Source organism: Papaver somniferum, chromosome 3 (genome assembly GCF_003573695.1).
Source record: "Papaver somniferum cultivar HN1 chromosome 3, ASM357369v1, whole genome shotgun sequence".
NCBI lineage: Eukaryota > Viridiplantae > Streptophyta > Magnoliopsida > Ranunculales > Papaveraceae > Papaver > Papaver somniferum.
In genome coordinates, this window is record NC_039360.1 from 160,329,323 (window position 1) to 160,340,926 (window position 11,604).

The window sequence follows — 11,604 nt, forward strand, 5'->3', positions numbered from 1 at the left end:
CAAACTCAGACGAGTCATCATGATACTCCGAATTTAGTGGAAGAGACTCATCCGATTCGTAATAGAAAAAAACAAAACCGGATAACATCATCCGACATACAAATAAATAACATAACGGTGGCATTGTTATTTCCCCCACTTTCTTCTTCTTCGTCGTCGTCGTCGTCGTCGTCTGGGGTTTCACAAAAACCTAAATTGGTGAGAATCGAAAGAAGCACTCACTATAGGTGAAGAGGAACTTCTCTCCCAACAGTGTCAGGTACGTAATAAATCCAAACTGGTGAAATTGAGGCTTTGCTGCAAATTTATTAGGGTTTTGTAAAACGGAATTGGGTGGGGTTTGCTATGCATATCGAACAATTGTGTTTGGGTTTTGCTTACACAGGTTTTGAATTTGATTACGGATCCATCTGAATTTGGTGATTGATTCAAATTGCAAAACATGGATTTGATTATGGAACTATCTGAATTTGGTCACACTGATTGAGTTTGATTACAATTAGGTCTTGGAGGGAGAAGGAACAGTCTGTTGCAGGAATTGTTCAAAACTACTACCTCCGTTCCTCCAAATTTGTTCGGGAGTAGAAAAATTTGGGGGTTTGCTAATTTAGATTGTAGACACTTGTTTTTGGGTTTTGGTTGAAAATAGTATGTGTAGTTTGCATATTTCAAATGTTTTTTATTTTGGTTGCAGCTGCTAACATTGAGTATGAGGTCGAAAAGACTGGAACTACAAGAAGCTCTCAAGATGCAGAAGCATAAGCCGTCAACAAAAAAACGTCAAGAAGCTCTCCAGAACCAGAGGCTGTCAACAACAAAACCACGCTCTGCATCTATCAACAACGGAAGAAGAGAAAATGAAATTCTGACTGATGTAGCGGATGAAAGACCCAACGCTGTCGCTCCCGAGAAGCAAAAGTCTTCAGCAACAAAATCATGTTCTGGATTCATAACTGGCCGAAGAGCAAAAAAAGTTGTGACTGATGCAGTAGTGGGTGAAAGACTCAATGCTTTTGCTCTCGAGAAGCAGAGGTCGTTAACTATAAAACCACACATTTCGTTCGTTAATGGCCAAAGGGAAAAAGAAAGTGTGACAGAAGCAGTGGAGAAGCAGACTTCTTCAACAACAAAATCATGTTCTGCAGTCAACGATGATAGTTGGGCAAACGAAATTGTTAGGATCACAGTGGATGCAAGACTGGACGCTGTTAGTTTCAAGAAGCAGAGGTTGTCAACAACTGAACCATCTTCTGCATTTGTTAATCACAGGAAGGAAAGTGAAATTGTGACCGATCAAGAGGATGAAAGACTCAATGCTGTTGCTGACATGCTTGATGCTGGGAAGGATACTGGAGATGAAGATGCCGAGACACCTGATACTTGGACTGATACTAGAGATGAAGATGCTGACATACTTGATGCGGATGGAGACAGGTACGTGCAAGTTCTGGAGGACCAATTGTTATCCACCGACTCTGATGAAGACAGTAACATACTTGATGCGGATGGAAACAGGTACGTGCGAATTGCGGAAGACCAATTGTTACCCACCGACTCTGATGAAGATGCTGGTGTGCTTGATGCGGATGGAAACAGGTACATGCAAATTGCAGAAGACCAATTGTTGCGCACCGACTCTGATGAAGATGCTGACGTGCTTGATGCCAATGTATACGGTGACGTGCCAATTGTGGAAGACATTGACTCTGATGAAGGTGCTGACACACTTGATGGCGATGCAAATGATGACATAGAAATTGTGGAAGATCAATGGCAACCCACTATAGCATACTGCTCAAGTAATGGCCAAGGAAGCACTTCGATGCCATCAGGTGAGTGCTTACATACTGTAACTAGTTATTTATTTTCTATATTAGAATGTAAGTGTCTATATTGTAATGTTTTGTGCACTTCATTTACTAGATACCCGTATCCCAATTATATTCGACAAATATGGGCGGCCTTGTGATGTTGGGTCGGAAGAATTTGTGACGGATATTGGAAGGATACTACGAGCACATTGTCCTCCTGCAATCGATTCTTGGAAAATTGTTCCAAACAGCATCAAAGAAAATATTTGGAAGGCTGTTGTTGTAAGTGAAATAAAATTATTTGAGTTTTTGTAAAATCCTTATGATCAGTATATGATATGGAGATTGTCTTTGCAGATTAGGTATGTCGTACCTGAAGTTTATAAGCCCAGTATTTTGGAAAAGGCTAGAAAATCTTTGAAAAGTTGGAAGCATAGTCTGCGTTTAGAGTTGGATAAATATGAGACCGTTGCTGAGAGAAAAATAAATATTCCATGGCGTCTGATTACAAAGAGAGAAGATTGGGAGAGTTTTGTTGATTTCTGCAATACTGACGAGGATAGGAAACGTCGCGAAGCTGGTAGAAAAGCTAGAGAAAAACTTGAATTTTTACACTCATGTGGCAGGAAAGGAATTTTTCGCAAAATATATGAATTGGTAAGAACTTTTTATTATATTTGTTACAGATATTTATCGACTCTTTTGTTTCGTTAAAAATGCCGTTTTCTGTCCTCTAATATAGGAAAAAGAGAATTCAACTGCCGAAGTTAGCAGAGCTGCGATATTTGTTGACACCCACTTTTCCAAGAATATGAATGATCCTAAAATGGTAGGTTTAGTAATTTCCTTTGTCATGCTATTGGAATATTAGTCCTTAGTTTATGTAATTCTGCATCTGAATTACTTCGTTACTTTGTTCCTGCAGAGATTAGTTAAAGAGCTTGTAGAAGCTAATCCAGACGGTCAAAAAGATATCGACAACGATGCTGTCGCACTGGTTAGTGAAACAAAAAAACTGTAGTGTATCTTTTGTAGACTTGAATCTTTTCTTCTCGTGAAATACCTTAAAGAACTCTTTCTTTCATAGGTATATGGACGTGATTCACGAGGTTCAGTAAAAGGCATGGGAGGAGGTGTTTCGAGGACTATGATACATGCTTCGGCTCCAAGTTTAGAGATTCTTCGCAAAGTTGAGCAAGAAAACAAGAGTTTGCGGTCTGATCTCCATTTACTCCGAACACAATTAGGATTACACACACCGAATGATACTTCTACACCATCAAATCAATCTGCGCCTCAGACACAAAATCGTACTTCTACAGCATCAAATCAATCTGCGGTGCACACACAAAACCGTACTTCTACACCATCAAATCAATCTGTGCCTCGGACACAAAATCATCCTTCTACACCACCAAATCAATCTGCGCCGCACACACAAAACCGCACTTCTACACCATCAAATCAATCTGCGCCTCAGGTAACAATTTATGTGATTCTTACAAATTGAATTAACATTCCGAATTCAGTACTTCACAAAACTGTAACGGGAATAGTTGGAAATTCTTGTTTAACAGACACCAAAACTCATTGTCTAGTTGATCCTCCCTCGATACTACGAAATATGAAGTGCAAATTAACCAATTATTTGTTTAGCTTTCACCGATCTGTCTGCATGTATAGGCATGTTTGCTTTTATGTATGTTATGTTACTGAACGCACACTCTTGGTTTGATGGATGTAGGCACCTGAAGTGTCCAACTTGCCTGCTCGTTTACGTTTGGTACCTGAATCGTCCAACTTGCCTGGTCGTTCACATTCCAACTTGCCTGCTCGATCACGTTTGGTACCTGAAGCGTCCAAATTGCCTGCTCGATCACGCTTCGCACCTGAAGCGTCCAAATTGCCTGCTCGTTCACGCCTGACACCTGAAGCATCCAACTTGCCTGCTCTTTCACGCTTGGCACCTGAAGTGTCCAACTCGCCTGTTCCTTCACGTTTAGCACCTGAAGTGTCCAATTTTCCTGCTCGTGCACCTCCTGTGTCCAACATGCATTCTAACTCATGTTTCATAAATAACTTTAAAGGAAGAACCATTGCTTTAGGTAGTTTTAACGCTGCTGATCCACCAATGGAACATGCCTACAGTTTAAGCATCGAAGAAATATTCGACAGAGATGCAGATTTATTTGATAGAGATGGGAAGCTTGGAGATATTATGATTGGGGGCGTTATTAATTGGCCAAAAGCATGTGTTGAGTTCAACTTGCCAGCTAGCTCATGTTTTATAAGAAATTTCAAAGGAAGAATTATTGCTTCCGGTAGTTTCAACACTACTGATTCACCTGCGCTTCATGTCTGCAGTGTAATTGTCAAAGAAATTTATGACAGACATGCAGAATTATTTGATGAAGATGGGAAGCTTGGGGACATTATGATCGGGTGTGTGATTAATTGGCCAAGTGCATGTATTACGCCTTGTCAATCATAAACCATATCACTATTGCTTTTCATTTCCAGTACGTAACTCGTATGTATAGTCTTGGCAACCTTGGGTTCTAATTTTAGAAGCTTCTTTTTCTAATTTGGATGTTGTCTGTTCAAGAAAATGGTTATGAGGTACAATTTAAGCATCTGCAGGAGACCAAGTGTGTGCTATTACAGGAAAGAGCAGATGAAAAGTTTCAAATTGATGGACGGACTGTAGCTGTCGAAGAAAATTGACATTTGTCTTGGGTTCGAGGTCAGCCTGCCTTAGCTGGGAGAATGTAACAGACACAGGTTAGTCATGGGGCAGGTGCCCCCCACACCATTGCCACACCCATTTATCTTCAAATGGCCTTTTGCAGTCCTACTAAGATTTGTCCATGACTACTGCTTAAACTAGCAGCTGCAACACTATTGCTTTCCAGGATACTGTACTGTGTTATTGTGTAGATGAGCAATCAGTTATCAGGCAATTGTTTTGAAACTTCTAGGAACTTTCTTGCATACATTTCTCTAGTTTTGAGTGAAATGGTGTTTGTACTTTTTAGCTGTACTTACTGGCCGTACTTTGCATTATCTATGGTTTCCTAAACTGAAGTTAATTTGCCAATCTAGTAAGGTTCATGTCTGGGTTTTTTTATGTTCATTTATCATTGATAATACAATCTGAGTAGCTACTATGATTGTTAATGGCATCATCATCCACGTTAACTCAGGCTCCACAGCAAATGCCTGGATCTTAATTTTGAACTTGAAATCTCAAGTAGCCAATGTGTATACATTTTTCTGTGTGTGTGTATGTATGGATGCACAGATCACTGTGTCCTACAGCGAGGAGGATCCTAAGACCAGAGCTGGAAGCTAGGGATCTATCAATGGTACTACCAACATGAACAATGGGGTATGTACATTGAGCGAGCAATTTACATCCTATGCATTATATTATGTCACTCTCAACAAGACCGAATTCAGGATCATTCAAGCCCTTCAACAAGCTAAAGGTCATTTTCACTTCTTTCGGAACTTTGAAATTGTGAATATATATTGAAAGGCTTTGGAAATCTTCCCGACTTACCCTATAAACAATTAACTAACAGAGTAAATACAAGATGTTACAACAAACCACATGTTATATTATCACGTTTCAGTAAAAATGATATTTTTACCTCTTTTTTTTTATTTTAGAATATGTTAAAATTAAAAAAGTGAAAATATCAAATTTTACTGAGCATGAAAACATTGAAAAGTAACATTTTTGTACATTATTAATTTATGTGTTTAAGCAAAATCCTTGGGTTGAAACATTTTTTTTTCTTTTGCTCTGTTCTAACGTAAAAAAAAAAAAAATATCAAAAGAGGGTCTTTCTTGTACATTGTGATTAGCATTTTCATTCTTTTTTTGGTTGGATTATAATCAGTAAAATTCGTGATTATTAAAAATAATGCATCTCTGGAGAACAAAAATGAACTGGAAACAACGAATATTAACACCAATAATGTGCCACTGTCATAAATTAATAATGTACCTAACCAAATTAATAAATCCAACTAATAACACCAACTATCATCGTTAATCAATCAATGATATAAATTAAATGGAAAATATCGGCACCGTCGCCGATTACCGGAATCACCAATCATAGTCGCACTTCTCAGAAGTGAATTCAACTGAAGAACCCAAAGGAACTGCAAACTGACACTTAACTTTAGGCCTGAACTTAGTAGTCTTAACAAGACCAGCTTTGAATCTCATCTTAAGATAAAGCTTAACTTCAACATTGAATTTCCCATCAGCCTTATCTTGGTTAAACTCACCTAGCACATTTGGTAATAGATGTTGCCCTTTGAACACCGGACGGAGAATAGTAGTATTCTTATGACCTTGATAGAACGGTGTTAACATAACCGAATCAAACCTCTGACCATCGTAAAACGCTCTAGCTTCAATCTGATCATAGTAAACACCAATTTTCGTATTCGGGTTTCTTAAGTTTAAATCCACTGCAAGATCGTAATGAAGCATGTCGTTACCGGTGACGTTGAACTGAGTAAGGGAAGCGTTATCGACTTGATATTTCAATGGGTTTATCGGACGCAGGATTAACCAGACAATAAGAACTGCTATGCCAATGGCGACGAGAATAGAGAGAATGATTTTGAAGATACATTTTGGAACACAACATACTATACTACTGAAACATCCCATTGTGGTGTGCTGCTGAAGAATATGAACAACCAAAAGGGGTGGTGCCGGTGGTGGTGGTTTAGAATGAGTGGCTAGTAATGTTGATGAAAAAAGATAAGGGAATGAGATATGGATTGATGGGCTGGTTTTTGGAGGTATATATAGACGGTGAACAGAGTAGGTATCAGAGAAAGGAGAAGAGATTTGGCAACTCTTAATGGAACACGAAAACGAGTGAATTTATTCGTAATTTGTTGACATGTTCTGTTCTGTCTGTACGCGTTCTTCTTGTTGTATTTTTCTTCTTACGACAATATTTAGCATCACAGGAATGTTCCAAGAAACTGAGAAAGAGATGAGTTTGGAATTGTGGATGGCGATATCCCACTAGTTGACATATTTAAGAAGCAAATGGTAAACTATATGTACCCACCCACATGGCATAGTTTGATTTTTCAACTAATAATTACTATATCGATTGATGGTAAGATGGTAAAGGTTACTTTAATGCCCAAATTAATTATTTAACCCCACCATACCCAATAATGCTGCTAAATGAAAAACGCAGTTTCCTCCTTTCTTTATTTTTATTTATTTATTTTGATATAAAACGTCTACTATAATTTTCCCGCGGTCGTAGAAAAGGTTGTGGACTATGATACCTGCTGTGGTAACCTGGTCAATTTGGTTGGAAAGAAACGCCAGAGTCTTCTCACAGAAGAAAATTGAGCTTCCAGAAGTTGTTTCTAAAGCAAAATACTGGTTTTGCACATGGACATTATGTTTTACCGAGTTTCACCAGGTTTCTTTTGAAACTGTTATTGAGAATTGGAAATTGACATACTTTCAATTTCCTTAGGTGCAGTTTTTTTAGTTTGCTTTCTCTATATTTTTCGTGTTTCTTCTCCTTTCTTGTTCTTTCTTTTCACAAAATTGGTTAAAAGACCAAAATCAATAATTCCTGGGTGAAAAAGACATCTAGGTTTTGATACTGTTTAAATGGACAAAAATGTTAAAATAGCCAGGATGTAAACAGTTTCATCCTACCCATTTTCAAATACTTTTTCTTATTTTTAATTTAAATCAGGATGCATCCAATTTCATCCTCGCTATTTTTTAAGTTTAAACCAGGATGAATCCAGTTTCATCATGCTATTTTTTTTGTCCATTTCACCCGTAATAATTTTTCCTCGTCCATTAGAACCATGTTTTAAAAATATTAGGACAAATGACCCATTTTCGGCTTTCTTTTCCTCTTCTCTCTGTACTCACTTTGGGTGGTACAATTCTTTTGTACTCCCTTTTTTGATCAATGGAAAATTTTACTTTGCTGATAAAAAAAAAAAAAAGTCCGTTAATAGAAAAATCACCTAGTTATTGGACATTGAGATCTAACGGTGGGGAAAGATTTCATTGACCGGTTTTGACTAAACTCCATTTTCCTAAATAAAGTAAATGTGTCAGTATAGGCCGGCCAACCGCCGATTCCACCTCCCTGCAAATTTTTCCATATCTAGTGCCACCGTCTCAAATCAATCACCACTACATCGCCTCTCATGCACTAATTCGTTTTTTATTTGTAAATGAATTGAATACAATATCACCAACGATGTACCACAATTATCGAAAAAATTGTACCTAAATAAGTTATACAATTGAACTTAAAGGACCGAAAAGTATCGTCCACGACGGGATCAATAACCGAAGGTGCACTTTTGAGGAGTGAAGCCAGATGCAGAACCCAAAGGAACTTCAAGCTCACATTTATACCCCGGATGGACCCTGATAGTCTCAACATCACCAGCTTTATATCTCATCTTAATATAGAGTTTAACTTCAATATTGAATTTCCCATCACTCCCATCTTTATCATATGCACCTTGTACATTTGGTAAAAGTTTTTGCCCTTTGAAAACCGGATGAAGAATAGTCGTATTCTTATGTCCTTGATAGAAGGGTGTTAACATAACCGAATCGAATCTCTGACCGTCGTAAAACGCTCTAGCTTCAATCTGATCGTAATAAACACCGATTCTAGTATTCGGGTTTCTTAAACTCAAATCTATCGCAAGTTCGTAATGCAGCATGTCATTACCGGTAACATTGAATTGAATAAGCGAAGCATTATCAACGTGATATTTCAATGGGTTTATCGGACGAAAGATTAACCAAACAATAAGAGCTGCTAAACCTAAGGTGGTGAGAATGGAGAGAATAATGTTGCACATACACCTCGGAAAACAACATAATAGTGCGCAACATCCTAATTCACAACACATTTTGTTTGCGTACAGAAGATATGAACAATGAGAAACTGGTGGTTTAAAGATGAGAATGTACGCACTAGGTTAAAAAAAGATGAAGGAATGGAATGAGATATGAATTTTCTGAAGATAAAAGTTTAATATGAACAAAGAAATTCCAACCGAATAGAAGGATATCCGTTGAAACTCCTCCTTTGACGAACAGAGGATTTCCAACTGAAAAGAAAAATATCAGCCGAAACCCTTTGAAGGTCTCCAAAATGAGATATGAGGTTTTCAGAGGTATATATAGAGAGGTGAGCATAGCAGTTATTTTATGGCTAAAATTAAGATCAGAGGAGCGGTCCAAGTGACTTAGAACGAGTCAAAGAGACCATTTACGGAGAGCAAAGAAAACAAATGTTTGACAATAAGAACAATCATTTTGGTAACAAATACTGTCATAAAAAATAAATAATGTACTAAACAAATTAAAAAATTAAGCTAGAAACAACATATACAAAAAATGATCAATAGACTATAGACAGTATCGTCGACAATGAACGGAATCAGTAACCGTATCCGCACTTCTTAGGCGTGAAGCCAATTGCAGGATTAGAACCTGCCAAAGGGACTTCAAACTCACATTTAACTCTAGGCTTGAACTTAGTAGTCTTAACAACACCAGCTTTGAATCTCATCTTAAGATAGAGTTTAACTTCAACGTTGAATTTCCCATCTACCATATCTTTATTATATTCACCTTGTACATTTGGTAAAAGCCTTTGCCCTTTGAACACTGGACGAAGAATAGTGGTATTCTTATGGCCTTGATAGAACGGTGTTAACATGACCGAATCGAATCTTCGACCATCGTAAAACGCTCTAGCTTCAATCTGATCATAGTAAACACCGATTTTCTTGTTCGGGTTTCTCAAGTTCAAGTCTACTGCAAGATCGTAATGAAGCATGTCGTTGCCAGTGATGTTGAACTGGGTAAGTGAAGCATCTGTGACGTTGAATTTCAAGTGGTTTATCGGACGGAGGATTAACCAAACAATAAGAACTGCTAGCCCCAGGGCAATGAGAATAGAGAGAATGATTTTGAAGATGCACTTTGGAACACAACATATTATTCCGAAACATCCCATTTTGTGTGCACAAACGTATGAACTAGAACAATCAAAGGTGGCGGTTTACTGGTTTAGAATGAGTCGTTCGTAAATGAAGAGATAAGTGTTGAGGTAAGATATGAATTTATGGGTGGTTTTTGCAGCTATTTATAGGAGAAGGTGAGAAAGAAGACTAGAAGACTTTCGATAAGTTTTGCTAAAACACGAAACCGTGTGAATTTTGAGCATTTTGTTGACATTTCTCACGCGTTCTTCTTTATATTACTGTTCTTCCTCGTATATTCCTAATGGTTTCTTCTGCTGGTGGGTTACGTATATTAACAAATGACTGCGTTGTTTGAAGAGTTTTAGTCGTTATTATCGTTCGGGTTTTTTCTAATAAATCTTTTTTTATCATACAAATGACTGCCTTGTTGTGTTCTCATTTTGTTTTTCAACTTATTATATACTCACATGTTTCAAATTTGAGAAGCCGTGTTCCAAACTAATTCCATAATCTGCCACTTTATTGATATATGAAAAGTAAATAGAAATTTGTGGTGGATCAGTCCACCTTTGAGCCTCGTTAGCCGTAGCACTCCACTTCTCTAAAATGCCTGCTTAAATTATATTGATACAGAAGTTTTGATAAAATTGAAACTTTGGATTAGTTTTAGAGTATTAGTATTATCTAGAAATTATTAAAACTAGTACAAATGAGGTTAACATGCACTGACCAGTTTTTTTTTTTTATTTTATTTTTTTTTTTTCACAGAAGAGATTAACAGAAGAGGTAGTTTTTTGTTAGATATTCTCAGAGAAAGTTAACATGCACAGAAGAGGTATTTTTTTCTTTTTTTTTTTGTTAAAAATACGGAAATCTAAACCAAAAATTATTATTGGAGGAGACTCACATGGAGTGTGACTTTATGCACCATCCTTAACCCGGGATGCATATTCCTCCTTTCTTGATTCGCTTTCTTTCTAACATGAATTTACCAAACATGATATATTGAGAATGAAGTTTTGCATTCTCCAATGCAAGTTGAGACCATCTCTCTTATTTTTTTTAATTGTTTTTTGCATTTCTCCAATGCAATGATAGAGTGTTATCTTGTGTATGGGTGCACAAAATAGTAAACCCATATTAAAAATGATTTTTTTTAAATATAGCCCACGCATTTCTTAACCATAACCCATTTGACTTTGGCCAGTACGTTTTGACTAAAAATATAAATTTGACCTTTTAATTTTATTCATAGCCCATGAATAGGTAGGATGAATCACTGAGTCAGTGAGTCGGAAAGTATAAGTACTATTTAGTTTTTAATCAAATCAAATCAGATCACTGATAATTTGATTTTATCACCAAATCATGGGTCTCGTGATACTGGTAATGATCTACGGAGGAGTTGCATGTTTCTTAAGGTTATAAAATCCAAATTCTCTCTTGTATATGTAGTGGGGAGTTCCAATTTCCATGTCGATTTTCATAACAGATGAACAAAATCTAATATTGTGTTAATACTCCATCTTTATAATGTGTAGTTCGTTTTTGGAAGAGGTTCACCGTGTAACTACGTCAAGATCATAAACCGGTCCTTATGAAGATCAATTAAATGATAAACATTAATAAACTAGCCATGTTTTTTGGGCAATATTCTTTGAATCACAAAACCTTGCATGATGTACTATTCAACTACTTGTTCTTTTCTCTTCAAAAGAAAAACTTTAAGTTTAAGAAATCTTGTGTTTTTATGAATGAT

General features: G+C 37.0%; 4 protein-coding genes across 7 annotated transcripts; 1 reads left to right on the forward strand and 3 right to left on the reverse strand.

The window, feature by feature from the left end:
• The first annotated feature begins 104 nt into the window (after positions 1 to 104).
• LOC113357811 lies at positions 105 to 4,938 on the forward strand. Of its 4 annotated transcripts, none has more exons than XM_026601276.1 (9): positions 105 to 259; positions 695 to 1,434; positions 1,516 to 1,832; positions 1,924 to 2,093; positions 2,169 to 2,468; positions 2,554 to 2,640; positions 2,737 to 2,808; positions 2,899 to 3,291; positions 3,556 to 4,938. In XM_026601276.1, the coding sequence occupies exons 2-9, from the start codon at positions 710 to 712 to the stop codon at positions 4,300 to 4,302; spliced, it is 2,811 nt and encodes a 936-aa protein (XP_026457061.1). In that variant the 5' UTR covers positions 105 to 259; positions 695 to 709; the 3' UTR covers positions 4,303 to 4,938. The 4 variants fall into 4 exon arrangements, with proteins under 4 accessions (XP_026457061.1, XP_026457062.1, XP_026457058.1 ...); XM_026601277.1 differs by having other exon boundaries at positions 695 to 1,411; positions 1,493 to 1,832; XM_026601274.1 differs by adding an exon at positions 504 to 597 and having other exon boundaries at positions 139 to 259; positions 695 to 1,832.
• Positions 4,939 to 5,749: 811 nt separating this feature from the next.
• On the reverse strand, positions 5,750 to 6,730 carry LOC113357812 (NDR1/HIN1-like protein 10). Its single transcript, XM_026601278.1, has one exon. The coding sequence runs from the start codon at positions 6,502 to 6,504 to the stop codon at positions 5,929 to 5,931; it is 576 nt and encodes a 191-aa protein (XP_026457063.1). The 5' UTR covers positions 6,505 to 6,730; the 3' UTR covers positions 5,750 to 5,928.
• Positions 6,731 to 8,177: 1,447 nt separating this feature from the next.
• On the reverse strand, positions 8,178 to 8,711 carry LOC113360221 (NDR1/HIN1-like protein 10). Its single transcript, XM_026603754.1, has one exon. The coding sequence runs from the start codon at positions 8,709 to 8,711 to the stop codon at positions 8,178 to 8,180; it is 534 nt and encodes a 177-aa protein (XP_026459539.1).
• Positions 8,712 to 9,129: 418 nt separating this feature from the next.
• Positions 9,130 to 9,971, reverse strand: LOC113357813 (NDR1/HIN1-like protein 10). Its single transcript, XM_026601279.1, has one exon. The coding sequence runs from the start codon at positions 9,875 to 9,877 to the stop codon at positions 9,296 to 9,298; it is 582 nt and encodes a 193-aa protein (XP_026457064.1). The 5' UTR covers positions 9,878 to 9,971; the 3' UTR covers positions 9,130 to 9,295.
• Positions 9,972 to 11,604: the final 1,633 nt, after the last annotated feature.

Coding starts and splice junctions, on each gene's coding strand:
- LOC113357811 (XM_026601273.1), top strand. CDS start 710: ATGAGGTCGAAAAGACTGGAACTACAAGAAGCTCTCAAGATGCAGAAG. Junction 2,469..2,553: donor TTCGCAAAATATATGAATTG/GTAAGAACTTTT, acceptor CCTCTAATATAG/GAAAAAGAGAATTCAACTGC. Junction 3,292..3,555: donor CAAATCAATCTGCGCCTCAG/GTAACAATTTAT, acceptor TGATGGATGTAG/GCACCTGAAGTGTCCAACTT.
- LOC113357812 (XM_026601278.1), bottom strand. CDS start 6,504: ATGGGATGTTTCAGTAGTATAGTATGTTGTGTTCCAAAATGTATCTTC.
- LOC113360221 (XM_026603754.1), bottom strand. CDS start 8,711: ATGTGCAACATTATTCTCTCCATTCTCACCACCTTAGGTTTAGCAGCT.
- LOC113357813 (XM_026601279.1), bottom strand. CDS start 9,877: ATGGGATGTTTCGGAATAATATGTTGTGTTCCAAAGTGCATCTTCAAA.